Source organism: Ambystoma mexicanum, chromosome 6q (assembly GCF_040938575.1).
Source record: "Ambystoma mexicanum isolate Mex_15411 chromosome 6q, UKY_AmexF1_1, whole genome shotgun sequence".
Lineage (NCBI taxonomy): Eukaryota > Metazoa > Chordata > Amphibia > Caudata > Ambystomatidae > Ambystoma > Ambystoma mexicanum.
Genome location: NC_090937.1, coordinates 1661875101 through 1661897654, shown reverse-complemented (window position 1 = coordinate 1661897654; position 22554 = coordinate 1661875101). Strand labels below are relative to the sequence as shown.

Below are 22554 nucleotides of genomic sequence, written 5' to 3'. Positions count from 1 at the left end.
CAAAATCAGTAAGCGTCAAATGGAGTTATAAAAGAGGTAAGAGGTCTAGAATCCATATGTAAGTCATCTGGTGGTATGCAGCTGACAGGTCAAATGTTGAAAAACATGTTGCTTTGCCCAGGATCAACAATAACTCATTAATATTAGGTAACGGATGGCAATCCACTCAAATACTGGCATTTAACTCTCAAAGGTCCACACACATCCTCAAACCCCCATCACTCTTCTTAACCAGTACAACTGGGAACAACCACTCAGAACACTCTTTCTTCAATGACACCCTCAGACTTTAGCCTCAAACCTTCTTTCGCCACCACCGGTACACTCCTCGCCTTATGTACCTTGGGTACAGCTCCCTTCTTGAGAACAATGCGGTGAGAAAAACCTTTAAGTTTTCCCAACGTATCAGCAGACACTTCTGGGTATTTATCTCTCAATAACTCAGATGTCAACTCGCTCTCAACTCCGCTAGAACTGTCCTGAATACTTAAAACCGGTACCTCCATTCCTGGGTGAATTTCAATATTTAAAGCAACCTGCTCATCCCAACCCAACACAGTGGTACCCTTAAGTGCAACATAGAGTTTACCTTTAGTGTGCCGACCATTGAATTCAATGTGAGCTTGCTCATAACCTAACACACGGATGGGATTTTGACCATAGGCACTGGGATTTATGTCAGAAGCACATAAGCTTGATACCTCCTTCCCTAATTTCTCCTTGTATGTTTCAGGTGACACAATAGTATGCAGTGAACCTGAATCCACCAGCATCTCCAAAGGGTGACCATTAACCAAGACAGTCACCCACAAACCCTTCCACACTGCATCTCCCACATGGAGTATGACACCTTGATTGGTTTTATCATTTATGCCATCATCCTGACTTACTCCACCACACTCTGGCGCCACCATGCCATCACACTCTTAGATAGCATTTCACCATTGACCTTGCGTTTACATTGTCTTCACTCGATGCTAATAGCCGGGCATTCTTTTGAGCCGGTTTGATGACTTGACCAACCACATCTCTTGCATGGCTCCCTGCCTGGGACACCCTCCAATTCTGGTTGTCCACTTTCTCCAATCTCTTTTTATTATCCAAACCACTACTCTTATACTGAGGTAGAATAGATTGTACAGTGTCCTTGGGACTTTCCTTCTCAGTAACAATTTGCATACTGGCCCTGGATGTCTCGATGGCCCTGGCAATCGCCACCCCTTCTCCAAAGGCGGGTCGCACTCAAGCCATTGCCTCTCCCTAATTTTCTGACTGCTGGTTTTCATCATTATTTGGTCCCTTATGTATTCCTCCATGTGGCCCTCACTGTTCGTAAAGCTGTAACATATGAATCAATGGACTCTCCCACGCCTTGCGCTCTGGAAAAGAACTGATAGCGTTCCAAAACCACCTTGATCCTCCTGCTGAATCACCCTTCCAGCTTTTTTAAAGCAGTCTCATAAGCACTTACAACTCTTTCGCCTTCTCCATGACCAGGAATGTATACATCTTCACTAGGTAAATGGCGAAATATGCGCAGACAATCCGTGCCAATACAATTTAATAATGCAGCCTCTCTCTCATCATCGCTGAAATTTGCACCCCCAGCTGCCGTCAAGTACACCTTAAATGCATCAATCCATTGATCCCATGGAGATGTCGGTTCCCCTGGTGATGGCAGAAATGTAGGGGAGATCTGGCAGCTGGGTGCAGCATGATGTATATAGCACCCAAAGGTAATGGCAAACTGTCTGAGGCACCAACACAACCTTTCCTGCAAGCCCTTCACACAACGTTTAAAGTACTTGTGCAAAGCTGCCCCACACTCTGTTTATATACTTAGTAACTACCAAGGAGATGTCATCAATGTGAAAGTAACATTCTTTTTTTTAATTTTTTTTATTGTATGTAGTCTACAGTTTCTGAATGACAGACGTGAAAAAGAAACCATTACAATCTTTTATACAACATACTGAAAGAAACAAAGAATACAAGCAAAAAAGAAAAAGAACGTGTAGCAGCTCTTCTCTAAAATCGATAAGTTAAAATGAACAACTTTCTAATCCCTCTAAGGGAGGGGAGAGATGTTGGCTTTTATTTCTCTATAACAGATGTAGGGATTGGAGAAGGTTCACCACAGCCACCGTTAGCTGGGTCTCGTGGTCTGCGATTATTCTGTGCCATGTGTTTTCTGATGTTAGCCATCCCGCTCTCTCTACAAATCTTCCTAATTTTTTCAAACGCAGGTTCTACGTTCCCTTGCATTCAATAAGCAGGTGCTTTAAAGTTTGGTTTCCTGGAGTCGCACAATCTTTACAGTAAATCACTGTCTTTTCTGATTGTTTCCAAATGTTCAAAATTTCCCCCGTTAGTAGAATGTTCATTCTTGCTCTGAGGAAATTGTTTCTAACTTTTTCATCCGGGAATTTTTCTAGGTACTTTGGCAGTGAACCTATATTTTTATCAACTGTAAGAAAAGTGTTCCTTGCTCTTGTGAATCTATGCGGGCCAGACGATGGCACATTTCTTGGTATAGAAGACACGCTGGGATCACTGCAAGGAACTGTGGGGCTACAATGGGCAGTATTCCTGGAATCCGTAGGCCGCGGCACCTTGAATTAGGTAGGCTTGTAGAGCTTCATGGAATCCTGGAGCCCACCCGTCCAGGGAGTGTGGAGCCTTGAGGGCATCGAGTTCTCCCCTTGTACCTGAGTATAAGGCGAGCAGCGGATATATCGATGGACGAGCACAGTCATTAAGTGGGACTATTCTCTTAGCTGGTATCGGCACAGGGTTGGGGTGCCCCAGTGTTTGTACCCCCAGAATGATACGAGCCACATGGCCCTGTGCTCTTTGCAGGGGGTGGCGGATAGTCGAATCATTGTGAATAGTGTCGGGGTTTCCAATGTTCATGTGAGTCAGACTTTAAAACCAAGTGCATTTGTGGCTGTAAAGGCGGGCTCGTCTCCACTAGCACCGGAGCCTCCATACATTATACAGCGGTTGGGGTTCAGGACCCATAGAGAGTGGCCAGCTGACTGGGACGTGGTCCGGGCGCGCTATTGGGATGGACTTAGTCCCATTTCATTCTCTGTCGCGTGTCCTGGCAACACCTCTGTCTGCTTACCTTTAGTATCCGATATTATAAGCCTCAATAATGTCAGCTGCTGGACCATGGGCATGTGGGGGTCGCACAGAATGCTGGGATTGGGAGGGCAAATTGTAGTTCTTGACCAGATGGCTGGGATTTTCCTTGCACCGATGTGAACCTCTGATTCCACCCAGATTGGGCATTCTGCCCAGAAGAGTGCTGAGGTAGGTGTTATCTAAGGTGGGCGATGAGCTTAGCAGTGCCAGAACCCACCGTAGCCCCCGAATATTCAAGACGGTTAGGATTCCTCTGCGGGGCGGGGGGCATAAGATGTTTGGCTGATGGTGCGTGATGGAACGCCCTACTGAGGCACGCACACGCAAGCTATGGACATAAATTGCCAAATGCCGAACGTGCAAGGCTCTTTGTGAGGCTCCCTGCCACCAAATAGAAAGACTTGAAAGTTTGGGGGAGGCAGAATAGTGTTCCCTTGGTCGTTCTTTTTAGGCTCCAGGCTTCAGATCTGCAACTGTTGCCATGGGGAGAAAGGGTGCCAGAGAAGCGAGTCATTGCATCCTTTCGTTGCGTTGAATTTCTGTTCAAGAAACAGTTTCAGGTTTTTTTGTAGGCCTTGGCCAATCACTTTCCTAATGTGCCCAAGTACTAGCGCCATGTGCCAGCTGCTGCTATATCGTGTCCAGGTGGTACCATTAGAGCAGTGCCTGGAAAATGGTATGCTATTCTTTATTTATAAAGTGACTATACATAGGCAAGTGTTTCAAAGCGCTAAAGGAGGGTGGGAACATGGGGAGAAAAACAACAGTCACTCCGAGCCCTTGACATTCTGAGAGGATAATAGTCTGCACAGGCAGAGTAAGTGCTTAGAATACATTTAACAGTTTAAGACACAGCAAATCTTTCCTGACAGCGATTCTGCACATTATACCAGTACAATGAAGGGCTGGAGGCCAGGGAGGACAGACAGACGATCGTCGGCACGGAGCGGATGGATCTGGGACCAGGGGTGCCGAGTACGGGGGGCTGCGGGGACCAGCCCCCCTCTCCCCCCCCCGCAGAATGAAGTCTGGGCTGAGCCCCCCCTCCCCCGTCCAGAGAGAAGAGACGAAGTATGGATGCCCCTTTGTTCCATCCATACTGTGTCTCTTTCTGGCGGCCCGGGTAAAAGCCGGGGAAAATCGATGCTTGGAAATTGAGGGACAGATGCAAAGCAAGAGGCTCTTGCTTTGCATCTGTCCCTCAATTTCTAAAAATCGTTTTGGGTTTGGTGTATTTGTACATCTGTGCGCCCCTGTTGGCAAGAGGGGTGCACAGATGTAGAGGTACACCAAACCCAGAAGGATTTTTAGAAATAGAGGTACAGATGCAAAGCGAGGGATGGGGCAGGGGCAGGGCAAGGGCAAATGAGACTGTTTGCGTGTCTCTGAGTGTGCACGTGGTGGGGGTGAATGCTATGGGCGGGGAGCGGAGGCGTATGAGCCAGCACTTTCTAGTAGAGCTGCCATATTAGAAATGGGGCAATGCTGGTACTCCTCAGTTAGCTGGCTATACTCTTGATGGGATAGTACTGCTGTAACAGGGCTTCTATAATTGTTGAATCTTCTCAGTGGTAATACTATGCTTTTGTTGAGGCAATGCTAGTTCATCTTAGTGGGGCTGCTATGCTTTTGTTGAGGCAACGCTAGTTCATCTTAGTGGGGCTGCTATACTTTTGATGGGACAACATCAGCACCTCTCAGTTGAGCTGCGACACTCTTATTGACCAGGCCCCAGCACTTCTCTACAGATGTATTTCTTTTTATTTTAATTGATTATTTATAATGCGTGTACTACCCAGAGGTTTCTAAGCGCGGACTGAGGGAGCGAACCTGTGTTGCTCTGTGTCGTCTTGCTTCCAAGGCAAGCATGTTGCCCCTGAGCTATCCTTCCGATACTCTAAAGATCTGAAGTACATTTAATGATACAGAACCAGAACTATTGAGCAAGTCTGTCATCATCAGAATAACTCAACACTGTCATGGTTATACAAGAGCTCATATATTTAAAGGGATGGAATTACTCAGAATGTAGCAGCACTATTCAATAACCCAAAGTTCTTAAGCATAGTTAATGTGAAAATACTACACTTCTCACCGTTGGGACAGTACTGCCACTTCTCACAGAGGCTTCTACACCTTTTATGGGGCAGCACTGGTCCAGCCTACTGCTCACATGCTCAGAATTGTCATTTCTCAGCAGGACTGCAACACTGCAACACTATAGCATTGTGTTCTGTATGGTGAGTGCTTCTTCACCATTAATGTGGATTCATGGCGCTCTCCCAGAGTCTAAATAGTAGATCTGTCTACATTCAATTGGCAACCGGCATGTCCCGAGCTGCCTGCTGTCCATAAGCTGCCGCTCAGGATGTTGGGAGCCGTGATGGGGCAAGGGATAGAAGGCTCAAGCCTGTCCGATAGCAGAATCAGCAGGGTCTTAAAACCTGCTCACTCCTTCTGGAGGGGCCGTGGGGCAAAATTAGCCTGATCCCACATACAGGGGGTTGTTACCCCTTTATCTCTCCTGAATGAAAGAATGAGCTCTCTCAGACACAAGTTATCACCCCTGCACACTCATTGAATGAATGTAGTATGGATCTATAGATCGAGAAAACTGGAGTGAGAATTCAGAGTTTTAACAGAAATATAATTGTCTTCCCAGATGGGAGACTGACTCCATTAATATACATGGGGTCACTGAGAGGACCAAGAGTGAAACTGTACATTCAGTTGTGAGATTACCAGCAACAGTTGATACTATGCTCCAAGGAGTGGGGTGCCCACTCAATATATCACACTGTTTATAGGTGTGAGACCCATCCTGAATGCTTGCCCAAAGAGCCTTGGCCAGAGTTTCACACTGAAGAAGTGAGCATGTGATCCGGGGTCTGCAGCCCCCACACAGGCAGGGGATTCCCATGCTCCCACTTGCGAGATTTGCACCAAATTAGTGAGATTGGGCTCCAAGGTAGGAGGCTCACAGAGTGGGACGGCATTTCGTTCTCCCATCCTAGTTGTGTTGCTCTGCCTTTTGAGGGCTACTACAACCTGGATGATTATAGAGGGGTTGGAGTAGGGGCAGTGATGGCCTACTGGAATGCAACTCGAAGGCTTAAATCTCCTTCTTACTTGACTTTAGTATATGCAGTGCATGCTAGCCAATGTTTCCACTGTTCTGCGCTGCGCGTGCGCGCCATTGCACCAAGTTGTCGACTACATGCAAATTTGTGGTCCTATAACTGCCAGTGATGTCACTTCCTGGATTTGAGGCCCCCCCGCCCCCCGCCCCCCTCCCCTGGGAAATTCATTAGTCGGCTCCCCTGTCTGGCAGAGGCATATGCCATGACTACACGTCTGTTGGCGTTGCCACTGTTTGTTCTTTTTGGTTGTTTGACAGTAGCCCTCATTTTTGGAAGAAGATTAGCAGAGAAACGCCCACTGCCATTCCCATCATGTTGCACTCGTGTAGCGCAGTGTCGTGTAGTGCAGTGTCGTGCAGACCCTTTATAAACTGACACTGAAAGAAAAAGTGCTGCTTGTGCCCGCCACAGAAAGATGAACAGTCTGCAGGTTACTTGCTGCACTTGATCTTCATCATCCCTGTGCTCTACATTAAACCTTAACTCAACGAGCTATCCTACTAGAATCTACAGGCATGTTGTTGAAGATACTCTGGTAAGTATTTTACATTTCTTTTGCTGTGTTTTAACGAGCCATGTAAACTACAAGCGATGCGTGATTACAGAGCACTCTCTTTAGAGTCGCCAGTAGGTGGCAGTATTGCTTTGCATTACAGTTTAGGATTGGTAATTCAACTCATCCACCATCTATGTAAGCGGGTGATGCGTGCATGGTGGTGCTTATTTTCATGTTTGCTTTCCTTCTATTTTCTGCTCACATCTCCCTTTCTAACTCCACGTTTCCTCTTCTCCCCAGTTTGTAAAAGCTGCATTGTGAAGTACCTGCAAACGAGTAAATACTGTCCCATGTGTAACATCAAAATCCACGAGACTCAGCCGCTGCTGAACCTGAAGCTGGACCGAGTCATGCAGGACATTGTGTACAAGCTGGTCCCCGGCCTGCAGGAGAGTGAGTACCAACACTGGCTGGGTATAAGCTGGGTATGGGAGGGTCTGAGGTGTGCCCGGCCTGCAGGAGAGCGAGTACCAACTCTGGCTGGGTATACGCTGGGAGTGAGAGGGTGCAGGAGAGTGAGTACCAACTCTGGCTGGGTATATGCTGGGAATGAAAGGGTGCAGGAGAGTGAGTACCAACTCTGGCTGGGTATATGCTGGGAATGAGAGGGTGCTGGAGAGTGAGTACCAACACTGGCTGGGCATGGGAGGGTCTGAGGTGTGCCCGGCCTGCAGGAGAGGGAGTAGCAACACTGGCTGGGTATATGCTGGGAGTGAGAGGGTGCAGGAGAGTGAGTACCAACACTGGCTGGGTGTACGCTGGGAGTGAGAGGGTGCAGGAGAGTGAGTACCAACACTGGCTGGGTATGGGAGGGTCTGAGGTGTGCCTGGCCTGCAGGAGAGGGAGTACCAACACTGGCTGGGTATGGGAGGGTCTGAGGTGTGCCCGGCCTGCAGGAGAGTGAGTACCAACACTGGCTGGGTATAAGCTGGGAGTGAGAGGGTGCAGGAGAGTGAGTACCAACTCTGGCTGGGTATATGCTGGGAATAAAAGGGTGCAGGAGAGTGAGTACCAACTCTGGCTGGGTATACGCTGGGAGTGAGAGGGTGCAGGAGAGTGAGTACCAACTCTGGCTGGGTATATGCTGGGAATGAAAGGGTGCAGGAGAGTGAGTACCAACTCTGGCTGGGTATATGCTGGGAGTGAGAGGGTGCAGGAGAGTGAGTACCAACTCTGGCTGGGTATACGCTGGGAGTGAGAGGGTGCAGGAGAGTGAGTACCAACACTGGCTGGGTATAAGCTGGGTATGGGAGGGTCTGAGGTGTGCCCGGCCTGCAGGAGAGTGAGTACCAACTCTGGCTGGGTATACGCTGGGAGTGAGAGGGTGCAGGAGAGTGAGTACCAACTCTGGCTGGGTATATGCTGGGAATAAAAGGGTGCAGGAGAGTGAGTACCAACTCTGGCTGGGTATACGCTGGGAGTGAGAGGGTGCAGGAGAGTGAGTACCAACTCTGGCTGGGTATATGCTGGGAATGAAAGGGTGCAGGAGAGTGAGTACCAACTCTGGCTGGGTATATGCTGGGAGTGAGAGGGTGCAGGAGAGTGAGTACCAACTCTGGCTGGGTATACGCTGGGAGTGAGAGGGTGCAGGAGAGTGAGTACCAACACTGGCTGGGTATAAGCTGGGTATGGGAGGGTCTGAGGTGTGCCCGGCCTGCAGGAGAGTGAGTACCAACTCTGGCTGGGTATACGCTGGGAGTGAGAGGGTGCATGAGAGTGAGTACCAACTCTGGCTGGGTATATGCTGGGAATGAAAGGGTGCAGGAGAGTGAGTACCAACTCTGGCTGGGTATACGCTGGGAGTGCGAGGGTGCAGGAGAGTGAGTACCAACACTGGCTGGGTATAAGCTGGGTATGGGAGGGTCTGAGGTGTGCCCGGCCTGCAGGAGAGGGAGTACCAACTCTGGCTGGGTATACGCTGGGAGTGAGAGGGTGCAGGAGAGTGAGTACCAACTCTGGCTGGGTATATGCTGGGAATGAAAGGGTGCAGGAGAGTGAGTACCAACTCTGGCTGGGTATATGCTGGGAGTGAGAGGGTGCAGGAGAGTGAGTACCAACTCTGGCTGGGTATACGCTGGGAGTGAGAGGGTGCAGGAGAGTGAGTACCAACTCTGGCTGGGTATATGCTGGGAATGAAAGGGTGCAGGAGAGTGAGTACCAACACTGGCTGGGCATGGGAGGGTCTGAGGTGTGCCCGGCCTGCAGGAGAGGGAGTACCAACACTGGCTGGGTATATGCTGGGAGTGAGAGGGTGCAGGAGAGTGAGTACCAACACTGGCTGGGTGTACGCTGGGAGTGAGAGGGTGCAGGAGAGTGAGTACCAACACTGGCTGGGTATGGGAGGGTCTGAGGTGTGCCCGGCCTGCAGGAGAGTGAGTACCAACTCTGGCTGGGAATGGTAGGGTCTGAGGTGTGCGCGGCCTGCAGGAGAGTGAGTACCAACACTGGCTGGGAATGGGAGGGTCCGAGGTGTGCCCGGCCTGCAGGAGAGTGAGTACCAACACTGGCTGGGAATGGGAGGGTCTGAGGTGTGCTCGGCCTGCAGGAGAGTGAGTACCAACTCTGGCTGGGTATATGCTGGGAATGGGAGGGTCTGAAGGGTGCCCCGCCTGCAGGAGAGTGTACTAACACTGGCTGTGTATATGCTGGAAATGAGAGGGTGCAGGAGACTTGAGTACCAGCACTGGCTGGGTATAGGCTGGTAATGGGAGGGTCCAAGGAGTGCCCGCCCTGCGGGAGAGTGAGTTCCGGCACTGGCTGGGTATTGGAGGATCTGAGGTGTGCCTGGCTTGCAGGAGAGTGACTACCAACACTGGCTGGGTATGGGAGGGTCTGAGGTGTGCCCGGCCTGCAGGAGAGTGAGCGCCAACTCTGACTGGGTATATGCTGGGAATGAGAGGGTGTAGGAGAGTGAGTACCAACTCTGGCTGGGAATGGGAGGGTGCCGGAGAGTATGTACCAACTCTCGCTGGGACTGAGAGGGTGTAGGAGACTTGAGTACCAGCACTGGCTGGGTATAGGCTGGGAATGGGAGGGTCCAAGGAGTGCCCGTCCTGCGGGAGAGTGAGTGCCGGCACTGGCTGGGTATGGGAGGGACTGAGGTGTGCCCGGCCTACAGGAGAGTGAGCGCCAACAGTGGCTGGGTATATGCTGGGAATGAGAGGATGCAGGAGAGCGAGTACCAACTCTGGCTGTGAATGGGAGGGTCTGAGGTGTGCCCGGCCTACAGGAGAGTGAGCGCCAACAGTGGCTGGGTATATGCTGGGAATGAGAGGATGCAGGAGAGTGAGTACCAACTCTGGCTGGGTATAAGCTGGGAATGGGAGGGTCTAAGGTGTGTCTCGCCTGCAGGAGAGTGAGTACCAACTCTGGCTGGGTATATGCTCAGAATGAGAGGGTGCAGGAGAGTGAGTACCAACACTGGCTGGGTATTGGAGGGTCCGAAGGGTGCCCGGCCTGCAGGAGAGTGAGTACCAAAACTGGCTGGGTATTGGAGGGTCTGAGGTGTGCCCGGCCTGCAGGAGAGCGAGTACCAACTCTGGCTGGGTATATGCTGGGAATGGTAGGGTCTGAAGTGTGCCCGACCTGCAGCAGAGTGAGCGTCAACTCTGAATGGGTATATGCTGGGAATGGTAGGGTCTGAAGTGTGCCCGACCTGCAGGAGAGTGAGCGTCAACTCTGGCTGGGTATATGCTGGGAATGGTAGGGTCTGAAGTGTGCCCGACCTGCAGGAGAGTGAGCGTCAACTCTGGCTGGGTATATGCTGGGAATGGTAGGGTCTGAAGTGTGCCCGGCCTGCAGGAGAGTGAGCGTCAACTCTGGCTGGGTATATGCTGGGAATGGAAGGGTCTGAAGTGTGCCCGGCCTGCAGGAGAGTGAGCGTCAACTCTGGCTGGGAATGGTAGGGTCTGAAGTGTGCCCGACCTGCAGGAGAGTGAGCGTCAACTCTGGCTGGGTATATGCTGGGAATGGTAGGGTCTGAAGTGTGCCCGACCTGCAGGAGAGTGAGCGTCAACTCTGGCTGGGTATATGCTGGGAATGGTAGGGTCTGAAGTGTGCCCGACCTGCAGGAGAGTGATCGTCAACTCTGGCTGGGTATATGCTGGGAATGGTAGGGTCTGAAGTGTGCCCGACCTGCAGGAGAGTGAGCGTCAACTCTGGCTGGGTATATGCTGGGAATGGTAGGGTCTGAAGTGTGCCCGGCCTGCAGGAGAGTGAGCGTCATCTCTGGCTGGATATATGCTGGGAATGGAAGGGTCTGAAGTGTGCCCGGCCTGCAGGAGAGTGAGCGTCAACTCTGGCTGGGAATGGTAGGGTCTGAAGTGTGCCCGACCTGCAGGAGAGTGAGCGTCAACTCTGGCTGGGTATATGCTGGGAATGGTAGGGTCTGAAGTGTGCCCGACCTGCAGGAGAGTGAGCGTCAACTCTGGCTGGGTATATGCTGGGAATGGTAGGGTCTGAAGTGTGCCCGACCTGCAGGAGAGTGAGCGTCAACTCTGGCTGGGTATATGCTGGGAATGGTAGGGTCTGAAGTGTGCCCGACTTGCAGGAGAGTGAGCGTCAACTCTGGCTGGGTATATGCTGGGAATGGTAGGGTCTGAAGTGTGCCCGACCTGCAGGAGAGTGAGCGTCAACTCTGGCTGGGTATATGCTGGGAATGGTAGGGTCTGAAGTGTGCCCGACCTGCAGGAGAGTGAGCGTCAACTCTGGCTGGGTATATGCTGGGAATGGTAGGGTCTGAAGTGTGCCCGACCTGCAGGAGAGTGAGCGTCAACTCTGGCTGGGTATATGCTGGGAATGGTAGGGTCTGAAGTGTGCCCGGCCTGCAGGAGATTGAGCGTCAACTCTGGCTGGGTATATGCTGGGAATGGTAGGGTCTGAAGTGTGCCCGACCTGCAGGAGAGTGAGCGTCAACTCTGGCTGGGTATATGCTGGGAATGGTAGGGTCTGAAGTGTGCCCGGCCTGCAGGAGAGTGAGCGTCAACTCTGGCTGGGTATATGCTGGGAATGGTAGGGTCTGAAGTGTGCCCGGCCTGCAGGAGAGTGAGCGTCAACTCTGGCTGGGTATATGCTGGGAATGGTAGGGTCTGAAGTGTGCCCTGCCTGCAGGAGAGTGAGCGTCAACTCTAGCTGGGTATATGCTGGGAATGGTAGGGTCTGAAGTGTGCCCGGCCTGCAGGAGAGTGAGCGTCAACTCTGGCTGGGTATATGCTGGGAATGGTAGGGTCTGAAGTGTGCCCGGCCTGCAGGAGAGTGAGCGTCAACTCTGGCTGGGTATATGCTGGGAATGGTAGGGTCTGAAGTGTGCCCGGCCTGCAGGAGAGTGAGCGTCAGCTCTGGCTGGGTATAAGCTGGGTATGGGAGGGTCTGAGGTGTGCCCGGCCTGCAGGAGAGTGAGTACCAACTCTGGCTGGGTATACGCTGGGAGTGAGAGGGTGCAGGAGAGTGAGTACCAACTCTGGCTGGGTATATGCTGGGAATGAAAGGGTGCAGGAGAGTGAGTACCAACTCTGGCTGGGTATATGCTGGGAATGAGAGGGTGCTGGAGAGTGAGTACCAACACTGGCTGGGTATGGGAGGGTCTGAGGTGTGCCCGGCCTGCAGGAGAGGGAGTACCAACACTGGCTGGGAGTGAGAGGGTGCAGGAGAGTGAGTACCAATACTGGCTGGGTGTACGCTGGGAGTGAGAGAGTGCAGGAGAGTGAGTACCAACACTGGCTGGGTATATGCTTGGAATGAGAGGGTGCAGGAGAGTGAGTACCAACTCTGGCTGGGAATGGTAGGGTCTGAGGTGTGCGCGGCCTGCAGGAGAGTGAGTACCAACTCTGGCTGGGAATGGGAGGGTCCGAGGTGTGCCCGGCCTGCAGGAGAGTGAGTACCAACTCTGGCTGGGTATATGCTGGGAATGGGAGGGTCTGAAGGGTGCCCCGCCTGCAGGAGAGTGTACCAACACTGGCTGTGTATATGCTGGAAATGAGAGGGTGCAGGAGACTTGAGTACCAGCCTGGCTGGGTATAGGCTGGTAATGGGAGGGTCCAAGGAGTGCTCGCCCTGCGGGAGAGTGAGTTCCGGCACTGGCTGGGTATTGGAGGGTCTGAGGTGTGCCCGGCCTGCAGGAGAGTGATCGCCAACTCTGACTGGGTATATGCTGGGAATGAGAGGGTCTGAAGGGTGCCCCGCCTGCAGGAGAGTGTACCAACACTGGCTGTGTATATGCTGGAAATGAGAGGGTGCAGGAGACTTGAGTACCAGCCTGGCTGGGTATAGGCTGGTAATGGGAGGGTCCAAGGAGTGCTCGCCCTGCGGGAGAGTGAGTTCCGGCACTGGCTGGGTATTGGAGGGTCTGCGGTGTGCCTGGCTTGCAGGAGAGTGAGTACCAACACTGGCTGGGTATGGGCGGGTCTGAGGTGTGCCCGGCCTGCAGGAGAGTGAGCGCCAACTCTGACTGGGTATATGCTGGGAATGAGAGGGTGTAGGAGAGTGAGTACCAACTCTGGCTGGGAATGAGAGGGTGCAGGAGAGTATGTACCAACTCTGGCTGGGACTGAGAGGGTGCAGGAGACTTGAGTACCAGCACTGGCTGGGTATAGGCTGGGAATGGGAGGGTCCAAGGAGTGCCCGTCCTGCGGGAGAGTGAGTGCCGGCACTGGCTGGGTATATGCTGGGAATGAGAGGGTGCAGGAGAGCGAGTACCAACACTGGCTGGGTATATGCTGGGAATGGTAGGGTCTGAAGTGTGCCCTGCCTGCAGGACAGTGAGCGCCAACACTGGCTGGGTATATGTTGGGAATGAGAGGGTGCAGGAGAGTGAGTACCAACTCTGGCTGTGAATGGGAGGGTCTGAGGTGTGCCCGGCCTGCAGGAGAGTGAGTACCAACTCTGGCTGGGTATAAGCTGGGAATGGGAGGGTCTAAGGTGTGTCTCACCTGCAGGAGAGTGAGTACCAACACTGGCTGGGTATGGGAGGGTCTGAGGTGTGCCCGGCCTGCAGGAGAGTGAGTACCAACTTTGGCGGTGTATGGGAGGGTATGAGGTGTGGCCGGCCTGCAGGAGAGTGAGTACCAACTCTGGCTGGGTATATGCTGGGAATGGTATGGTCTGAAGTGTGCCCGACCTGCAGCAGAGTGAGCGTCAACTCTGGCTGGGTATATGCTGGGAATGGAAGGGTCTGAAGTGTGCCCGGCCTGCAGGAGAGTGAGCTTCAACTCTGGCTTGGTATATGCTGGGAATGGTAGGGCCTGAAGTGTGCCCGACCTGCAGGAGAGTGAGCGTCAACTCTGGCTGGGTATATGCTGGGAATGGTAGGGTCTGAAGTGTGCCCGGCCTGCAGGAGAGTGAGCGTCAACTCTGGCTGGGTATATGCTGGGAATGGAAGGGTCTGAAGTGTGCCCGGCCTGCAGGAGAGTGAGCGTCAACTCTGGCTGGGTATATGCTGGGAATGGTAGGGTCTGGAGTGTGCTCGGCCTGCAGGAGAGTGAGTTGAGCATTTCCTTGCATCTATTGCTACCTCCACACACGCACCCCTACTTACACAATCACGTTTCTCCTAACTGAACCCCATCTTTTCTGTTCCTTTCTTATTCCTCCCCATTTTATGGTTTATATTTGGTTATAGTATTAAGCAGTATGGTCACTGAAATAATATAATATAAAAGGGTGTGTGTGCCAGTATTTTGATGGGATGAGATTTTGTGTATGTCTGTTGTACCTGGCTGGGAAGGTGCAGAGTAGATGTGATTGTGGTTAGAGGTGCACAGTTAGTTATACTTTCCGGTGCGTTGTAGAGGAGTATGTACAGAGAAGATCTAATCTATTGATTCTATCTTTAGATCATAAAATGATATCGAAATAAACTTACCAAAATACAATTCTGGTTGTTTAACATGTTTTTAGGATTTGCAGGTATTGAATTTGTGGACTGCACCTATGGACTTTTAGTACCATAAAGTATCTTTAGGAGCATTTGCTCTGATGTTAGTACTATGGATATGTAATCGGTTGCCAGTGCAATTATTATATTTTTATGGAATATTTGGGATAGTACTGTGATATTAAGTGCAATTTTGAACTGGGCAGTAAGTGATGTTACATGAGTGGTGACATTGTTTGTTCAGGTGCTGTGAAGGGTGTTCCTAGCGCTGGCAGAAGGAACACAATGAGCACAGAAATGAAGAGCCAAGTGCTCAAAATTGACAGTGTTAGATTGAACGTGTGGTTCACATTTTTAATTGAATGTATGTGTTCTATGCTGTTTCTGGTAAGTGCAGAGTAAATGTTATGAGTTAATAGTGAGCAGTGGTGCCAGAATGATAGTGAACGGAGCAGAAAGCAGTCTTAGCAGTGTGTGCTATTCAAATATGATACTGAGGTAAAGTACACAGAGATATCTTAATGGAATCCACCGATTTGTCAACATTATTGAGGTTTTGCAGGATTTGTTGACACCTTTCAGTATGGTAAATGTGATTTCTGATGTTTGTTAATCTGCTTAGATTCACATGCTGTGCATAGGTCCGACATCCAGTGGTCACTGCGGAGTATTGCATTTTGTTTTTCGTAGTCGAAAAGGGGACATCGACAAGGCGTGTCTGAAACACTATCCCTATAGTGACGTGCGTTGTACCCACAATCCCTCACGCGTCGAGGTCCCTCAGATTGTTTTTTTCCGCCCAGCTTCTGGTCCCCTTACGCGGAGCTCCTAGAGAGACATTGCAAAATACTTATTTATACTTATTATATTGTTAAAGATCCCTCCCCTCGACGTTAGCTGTTAAGCTGTTTCTCCGCCGAGCAAGTTTTCGACAGAGGGGAAGAGACGGAGGAGATCCTTCGGCGCTGCCGAACACGTGGCCTGGCCTCGCCGGCCAACATACATTAGGGAGAGTGGGGGTTCGAACTTTTATCTTCTCTTTGAGAATGTCTTTCTTTCTCCCCTATCTTTCCCTTGGGGTTGTTATCACCAGTTATTATTGCCTCAGCTATGGAGAGGACACCTTTTAAGTTTTGCCCACGCTGTAGGGGCAAATACACTTGGAAGGATAAGCACAAGCTCTGTAATCGTTGCTTGCCCCTCGATCATAAGGAGGACAGCTGCGCGGCCTGTAAGCTCTTGAAACCAAGAACTCTTAAAGAACGAAAAGTTAAGAGGTGGGCGGACTACGCTATGTCGAAGTCAGTTTCCTCACCCGCCGCCGCTGTTACAGAAAGTGACGAGGAGGGTGATAACTCAACGTCCGTTACAGAAGTCATTAACACCCAGAAGGAGCGCTCGCGCTCCTCGACGTCCGTCCCCGGCCCCGACGGGCTCGGCTCACGCCCTGCTTATGGGGATGAACACCCCGCCGACAAGGACGCACATAGACCCCATAGGCCTAAGCACACAACCCACGGCTCTTCTTCGTCGAAGACGAAGGATCCATCAGCGCCGAAGGGGACGCAGGGCACTCCGGTGTCTACCTCAGACCGTAAGGGTCTCAAGCCCCACCCGCAAATGCAGCCGCGACCAGCGATTGGGCTTTCATCAAACACGGGCGCTACCTCAAATTCATCCGACGTAACGCTCCATAGAGCGGCCGTCGAGGAACAAGGCGTAACGCAGGCAACGTCGACACCAGAGCCCTCTACTGACAAACTCGTTGTCGAGAGCCTGGCGAGAATTGTTTCCGAAGACAAACGTAAGCGGACGACGAAACAAACGTCGAATACCGCACAAAAAGCTATAGAAACGCCTAAAAAGCACAAGAGTAGCCAGGAACTGCCCCCTTCATCTAAGGGCACTTCTGAACTACCTGAGGGCTTTTCTGAGGGCGACGGAAACCTTTCTTCGATGTTGTGGGAGCGTTTTTAAGCGTTTTGAAGGTGAAAACACTGATTTCCCCCCTCTAGACTATTCAGGGGTCCCCCATGAGACCCTTGAAAGACTCCATTCTTGTATGGAGAAAATGGAAAGGTTTTTGGGAAGCCAAAACTCACCCACACACAAAAGACCAAGAGAATGGCCCCAGGATGACCGTAGGGTCAAGATTCCTAGGCTGTTTCCCCCTTCTACAGACGTATATGACCTCACTGAAGAGGAGCAATACCTCCAGGAAGATGAGTGTTTGGGTGGAGAAGAAGAACATGAGGAAGAGGGGTTTGAAGAAGATCCTTACACTAGTGCAGGAGCTTTTGAAGAAGATACAGCTACCTCGCAGCCCTGGCAATCCCCATCAGTGCAGCCTTGGCAATCTCCATCAGTGCACTCAGACCCTGATGTCTTTCACCCTTCTCCTCCCAAGGATTCACCTATTGGAAACACCTCTCCCATAGATGACCAACCTTCACTTAATGCACTATTGCGCAAGGCAGCAGCGCATTTTGAAATAGACACAGGGGAAACTCTTCCTGACATAGACTTTGTAGAGAAGGTTATTAAAGAAAAAGCCCGTTAGTCAGTCTATTCCGCTCCTGGCTTCTATAAAGAGAAGAATAACTCCTTCCCTTTCCAATCCTGCCTTAGTCAGAGGGGTCAACCCTCGGATAGAAAAGCTCTTCAGCCCTTCGTCCTCTGACCCTTTGTACATCAGAGGACATTCTATTTCGGACTCCCTCGTAGTTACTAATACAAGAAAAAGAGCGGGGGTACCACTATCCACTAGTGAGGCACCACCTGACAAAGAGGGCAAGAAGCTCTATGCACTTGGGAAGAGAATCACGACCTCCGCCGCCTTCTCAACTAGGATTGCAAATAACAATTCCCTACTAGCTAGCTACGCAGATGCACAGTGGAGCAAGCTGCGCAGCGAAGCAGAGGACGCACCAGAACCCCTGCGTTCACGCCTGTTAGCTATAATCTCAGAGGGAACTCTTGTAAACCAGGGCATCGTAAAGAACTCCTTAGATGCCGCAGAGACGGCTGGCCGTTCCCTGGTTCAGGGAATACTTCTCAAACGCCATGTCTGGCTGCGCAATTCGGGATTTAAGCCGGAAACCCAGGCTTCCCTGATAAATAAGCCCATAGAACAAACACATCTGTTTGGGAAAGCAGTTGATGAGGCCCTAGAACAGGCGAAGAAAGAGTTTGATACCATCAAGACTCTTGACCAAATTTCTAGGCCCCCTAACGGACGCGGCTATGGCAATAGACGCTCCTTTCGTGGCCAACGCCAGCAGCAAAACCAACAGCAATTTTACCCTGCTACCAACTGGCCCTCTAACCAGGGTAACAACACCCAGTTCAGTCAAAGAGGCCAACGCCGTGGCAAGGGAAGAGGTCGCGGCTCCAGCCCCAAAGGTTCCACGCCCAATACCAACAAATGACCCGAAGATTCGGGTCCCCTCCCATGCATCGCCGGTCGGGGGCCGGCTAACCTCGTTCCTATCAGCATGGGAGGGAATATCATCAGACCGCTGGGTTTTATCCACCATAGCCCACGGATACTGCATCGAATTCAACGGTTCTCCGAAGTACAGACCCCCACGGAACCGACGCATGACACCGGAACACCTCACCATTCTTCTTCAAGAAGTAGAAGAGCTACTGAAAAAAGAAGCTATAGAGGCTGTCCCCCTATCTCAGGTAACAGAAGGTATTTATTCAGTGTACTTCCTTGTACCCAAAAAGGACTTAACCATGCGCCCTGTATTAGATCTGCGCCCAGTGAACAAGTTTGTCAAACCCCAAAAGTTTCGTATGGTGACCTTGCAGGAAGTAATCCCACTGTTATCACAAGGGGATTACATGACAACACTAGACATGAAAGATGCATACTTTCATATTTTAATGTTGCCAGCGCACAGAAAATACCTCAGGTTCAAGATAGAGAACAAACACTAACAGTTCAGAGTACTACCCTTCGGGATAGCATCTGCACCAAGGGTATTCACGAAAGTACTGGCAGTGGCAGCGGCCCACCTGCGCAGGTTATCCATCCCGGTATACCCTTACCTCGACGACTGGCTCATAACAGGGGATTCTTACGAAACATGCTTCTCCAATACCCAAAAGACCGTAGACCTTTTGTCCCAACTGGGCTTCTCCATCAACGAAAAGAAGTCCAGCTTAGACCCCAGCCAAATCAAACAATTCCTAGGGGCTCTAATTCGAACAAAGGACGGCCTCGTCTTCCCCTCCAACGAGAGGGTCCAAAACATACTGTTTCAGATCCCCCATTATGTGGCAGGTCGAGAGGTGACGGTACGCAAAGCAATGCGCTTGCTAGGGATGATGGCTCATGTATTTATTTGGTACCTCACCGCGCCTGCGCATGCGCCCAATGCAAGAGTGGCTCGACAGCCAGTGGTGTCAGGCCAGCGGACAATGGGACGATCTAGTGGTGATCTCGCAGGCCTTGGTTCTCTCGCTACGGTGGTGGACAAAACAAAACCTGTTATTAGGGAAAACTTTTGCCACACCCGCAGTGGAAGCCACTCTAACCACAGACGCATCCCTCACAGGATGGGGGGGGCTCACCTATCCCATCAGACTGCTCACGGAGCATGGACTCCGAGCTTAGCATCCAAGCATATAAACCTGCTGGAACTACTAGCGGTGTTCAAAGCACTGAAAGCCTTTCAGGAACACCTACAAGGAAAGACAGTGATGGTCCTCACAAGTCGGTTCTCAAACACAACATGTTCCTACTATCACAACATGTACCAGGGGAACTCAATCTGCTAGCAGACAAACTCAGCAGAGACTTCCCCCTGCCCGAAGAGTACGAATGGCAATTGCACGAAGACATTGTCTTAGACGTCTTCACGCAATGGGGATTCCCGGAAATAGACCTGTTCGCAACTATGGAGAACTCACAATGACAAAGTTACGCCTCCAGGTACCCCCAGAACCAGTCCAAGGGGAACGGTCTGTCGATTCAATGGTCAGGGAAATTTGTTTACGCCTTTCCCCCGACTCCCCTTCTCAACAAAGTGGTGCACAAGATGCACCAGGAGAAGGTTACCATGATACTAGTGGCCCCAATGTGGGCCCGGCAGCCATGGTTCGCTCACTTGATGGAGATGTCCCTATCTCCCCCAGTGAAACTTCCCTGCCCCTATCCCGGGAGGATAGCTCAGCGGCAGCGTGCGCGTCTTGGAAGCAAGACGACACGAAGCAACAACAGGTTCGATCCCCGGGTCCGCGCTTAGAAACCTCTGGGTGTTTAAGCGCGTTATAAATACGTAACTAAGACAAAAAAAAAAAATACGTAACTAAGAAAAACAAACAATTCCTGTAACAGCGCCTCGATGCCTTCGGGCTGTGTGAGCGCTTTATAAATGTAAAATAAAATAATAAAAAATATGCTGTCACAGGACAAGGGCAGGACATTGCATCCATGCCCTCAGACCATGAACTTAGCAGCCTGGCTCCTGAGATCATAGAATTTGGACATTTACAACTCCCGCAGAGATGTATGGACATCCTCAGGGAAGCCAGAAAACCTAATACTCGCCACTGCTATTCTAGCAAGTGGAAAAGATTTGTCATCTGGTGTAAAGGTAAGAGCATCAACCCAGTTGACTGCTCTCCCACTAACATTGTTCTGTACTTGACCCATTTACTGGATTCAGGTCTAGTGTTCACTTCCATTAAAGTCCACCTAGCGGCACTTTCTGCATATACCACTTCCCAACTTAAAGTGTCGTGGTGGAAGATACCAGTTATCAAGGCCTTCATGGAGGGGGTAAAGGGAATACACCCTCCGATAGCTGACCCAGCTCCCAGATGGGACTTAAATGTGGTACTTTCTAGACTCATGGGCCCTGCTTTCGAACCCATGCACAAGGCAACTCTTAAAGACCTCACTCTTAAGACTGCTTTCCTAATAGCTATCACCTCCATTAGGAGAGTAAGTGAACTACAGGCTCTTTCTGTACTAGACCCCTTCGTAACAGTTCACAAGGATAAGGTGGTTTTACGCACACACCCAAGGTTTGCACCAAAATTCATCTAGAAATTTCATGTAAACCAGTCAATAGAACTACCAACGTTCTTTCAAAACCCTTCCAGCTTGGGAGAAAAAAGTCTGCATACACTAGATGTATGCAGAGCTGTCATGTTCTACATGGAAAGAACCAGACCACTGAGAAAGACTAATCAGTTCTTTGTCTCTGTGGCAGCAGGAAGAGAAGGAGATGCAGTTTCAAAGTCCACTATATCTAGATGGATTGTTCAATGCAGCACTCTCTGTTTCTCTCTTGCTAAGAGAGAACTACCCTTCAAGCCAAGAGCACATTCCACTCGAGGCACTGGGTCTTCCATAGCGTTCATTGCAAATGTTACCCTTGAGTCCATCTGCAACGCGGCTACCTGGAGTTCTGTGCACACCTTTACAAAACACTACTGTCTAGATGCACACTCTAGATCTGACTCCCAGGTGGGACAGGCAGTATTAAGACATCTTTTCTCTACTGTTCCTTCTCATAACCCACCGCCAACTCCGGGTACTGCTCGCTAGTCTATGCACAGCATGTGATTCTAAGCAGATTAACAAACATCAGAAGACAATGCATTACTTACCGTAAAAGCATTTCTGATGGTTGTATCTGCTTAGATTCACATGCGCCCACCCTTCCTCCCCGCTCGGATGGAAGGAACATAGACTTCCTTTTATATCTCTCTTTTCTGTACTCACTCACGTCTAGAAGGCTCCCTCAGGGCAGAAAAATACAAACAGAGGGTCCTCGACGCGTGAAGGATTGTGGGTACAACGCACGTCACTATAGGGATAGTGTTTCAGACACGCCTTGTCGACGTCCCCTTTTCGACTACGAAAAACAAAATGCAATACTCCGCAGTGACCACTGGATGTCGGACCTATGCACAGCATGTGAATCTAAGCAGATACAACCATCAGAAATGCTTTTACGGCAAGTAATGCATTGTCATATTAAGATATGAAATGTATGTACAACAGACAGTTATTATAGTGTGATACAGGATTGTAAGGATCTGCATGATCATTAATGCTACGCGCTGTGGAGTTATAGGCCCATTTACATCTATGCACCAAATCCAGGATGTTATAATATAATGAACTGAAATAGTACTGCTAATGAGTAATTAAATGCAGCGCATAACATGAAATGACACCTAGTTGGGTTGTATGGTGAATGTTTTCTGATGGGAGGAGTAATTAATGCATGATAGGATTACCAACCTATGTGTAAATGGTGAATGCATATTTTGTTTCATGTTTCCATAAGTTTGGGATTTTTCACACAGATCTACTGGTGTATTGAGATGAAGTGATCTAGTACATTTGAGGAATACAGAATTACGTTGCACACTGTCCGCACTAACTGTGCTTATGGAATGTGTTTATAGTGTATGGTGAGTGCATGGTTAGTCCTGATGGAATTTATGATGCCCAAATGAATATTGGATGCCCGGATGAAATTCATGATACCCAGATACTTTTTGGATGCCCGGATGAAATATATAATGTCCAGATACATTTTGGATGGCTTTATGACTTTTATGTTATATGCATGAGGTGGATGTGGTGTACATGAGTAGTGCACTGCATGTTTGAAGTGCAAGGTGCCATGAAGATGAAGTTGAAGCCCAGCTGAAGTTATACTGTTCATTATTTGATAACTCGGTTTGACATGATGCGGGTGCTATGTTTAGTACGAATTATATACATTCAACCAGTACATGTTTGGCCATTTGGTTGTTGGAAGTTGAACCCTTTCAGTGTTTTGTTAAGATCTTCCACCTGGACGGTGAGC

The 22554-nt window shown here is 50.3% G+C and overlaps 1 protein-coding gene across 3 annotated transcripts in view; it reads left to right on the top strand.

Annotated features, from left to right (window-relative positions):
• Nucleotides 1–22554, top strand: part of PCGF1 (polycomb group ring finger 1) — a 253872-nt gene that overhangs the window by 27753 nt on the left and 203565 nt on the right. For all 3 annotated transcript variants that reach the window (XM_069632496.1, XM_069632495.1, XM_069632497.1), the window contains exon 3: nucleotides 7084–7236. In XM_069632496.1, coding sequence (XP_069488597.1) covers nucleotides 7084–7236 — 153 coding nt within the window. The remainder of the gene's footprint in view (nucleotides 1–7083; nucleotides 7237–22554) is intronic.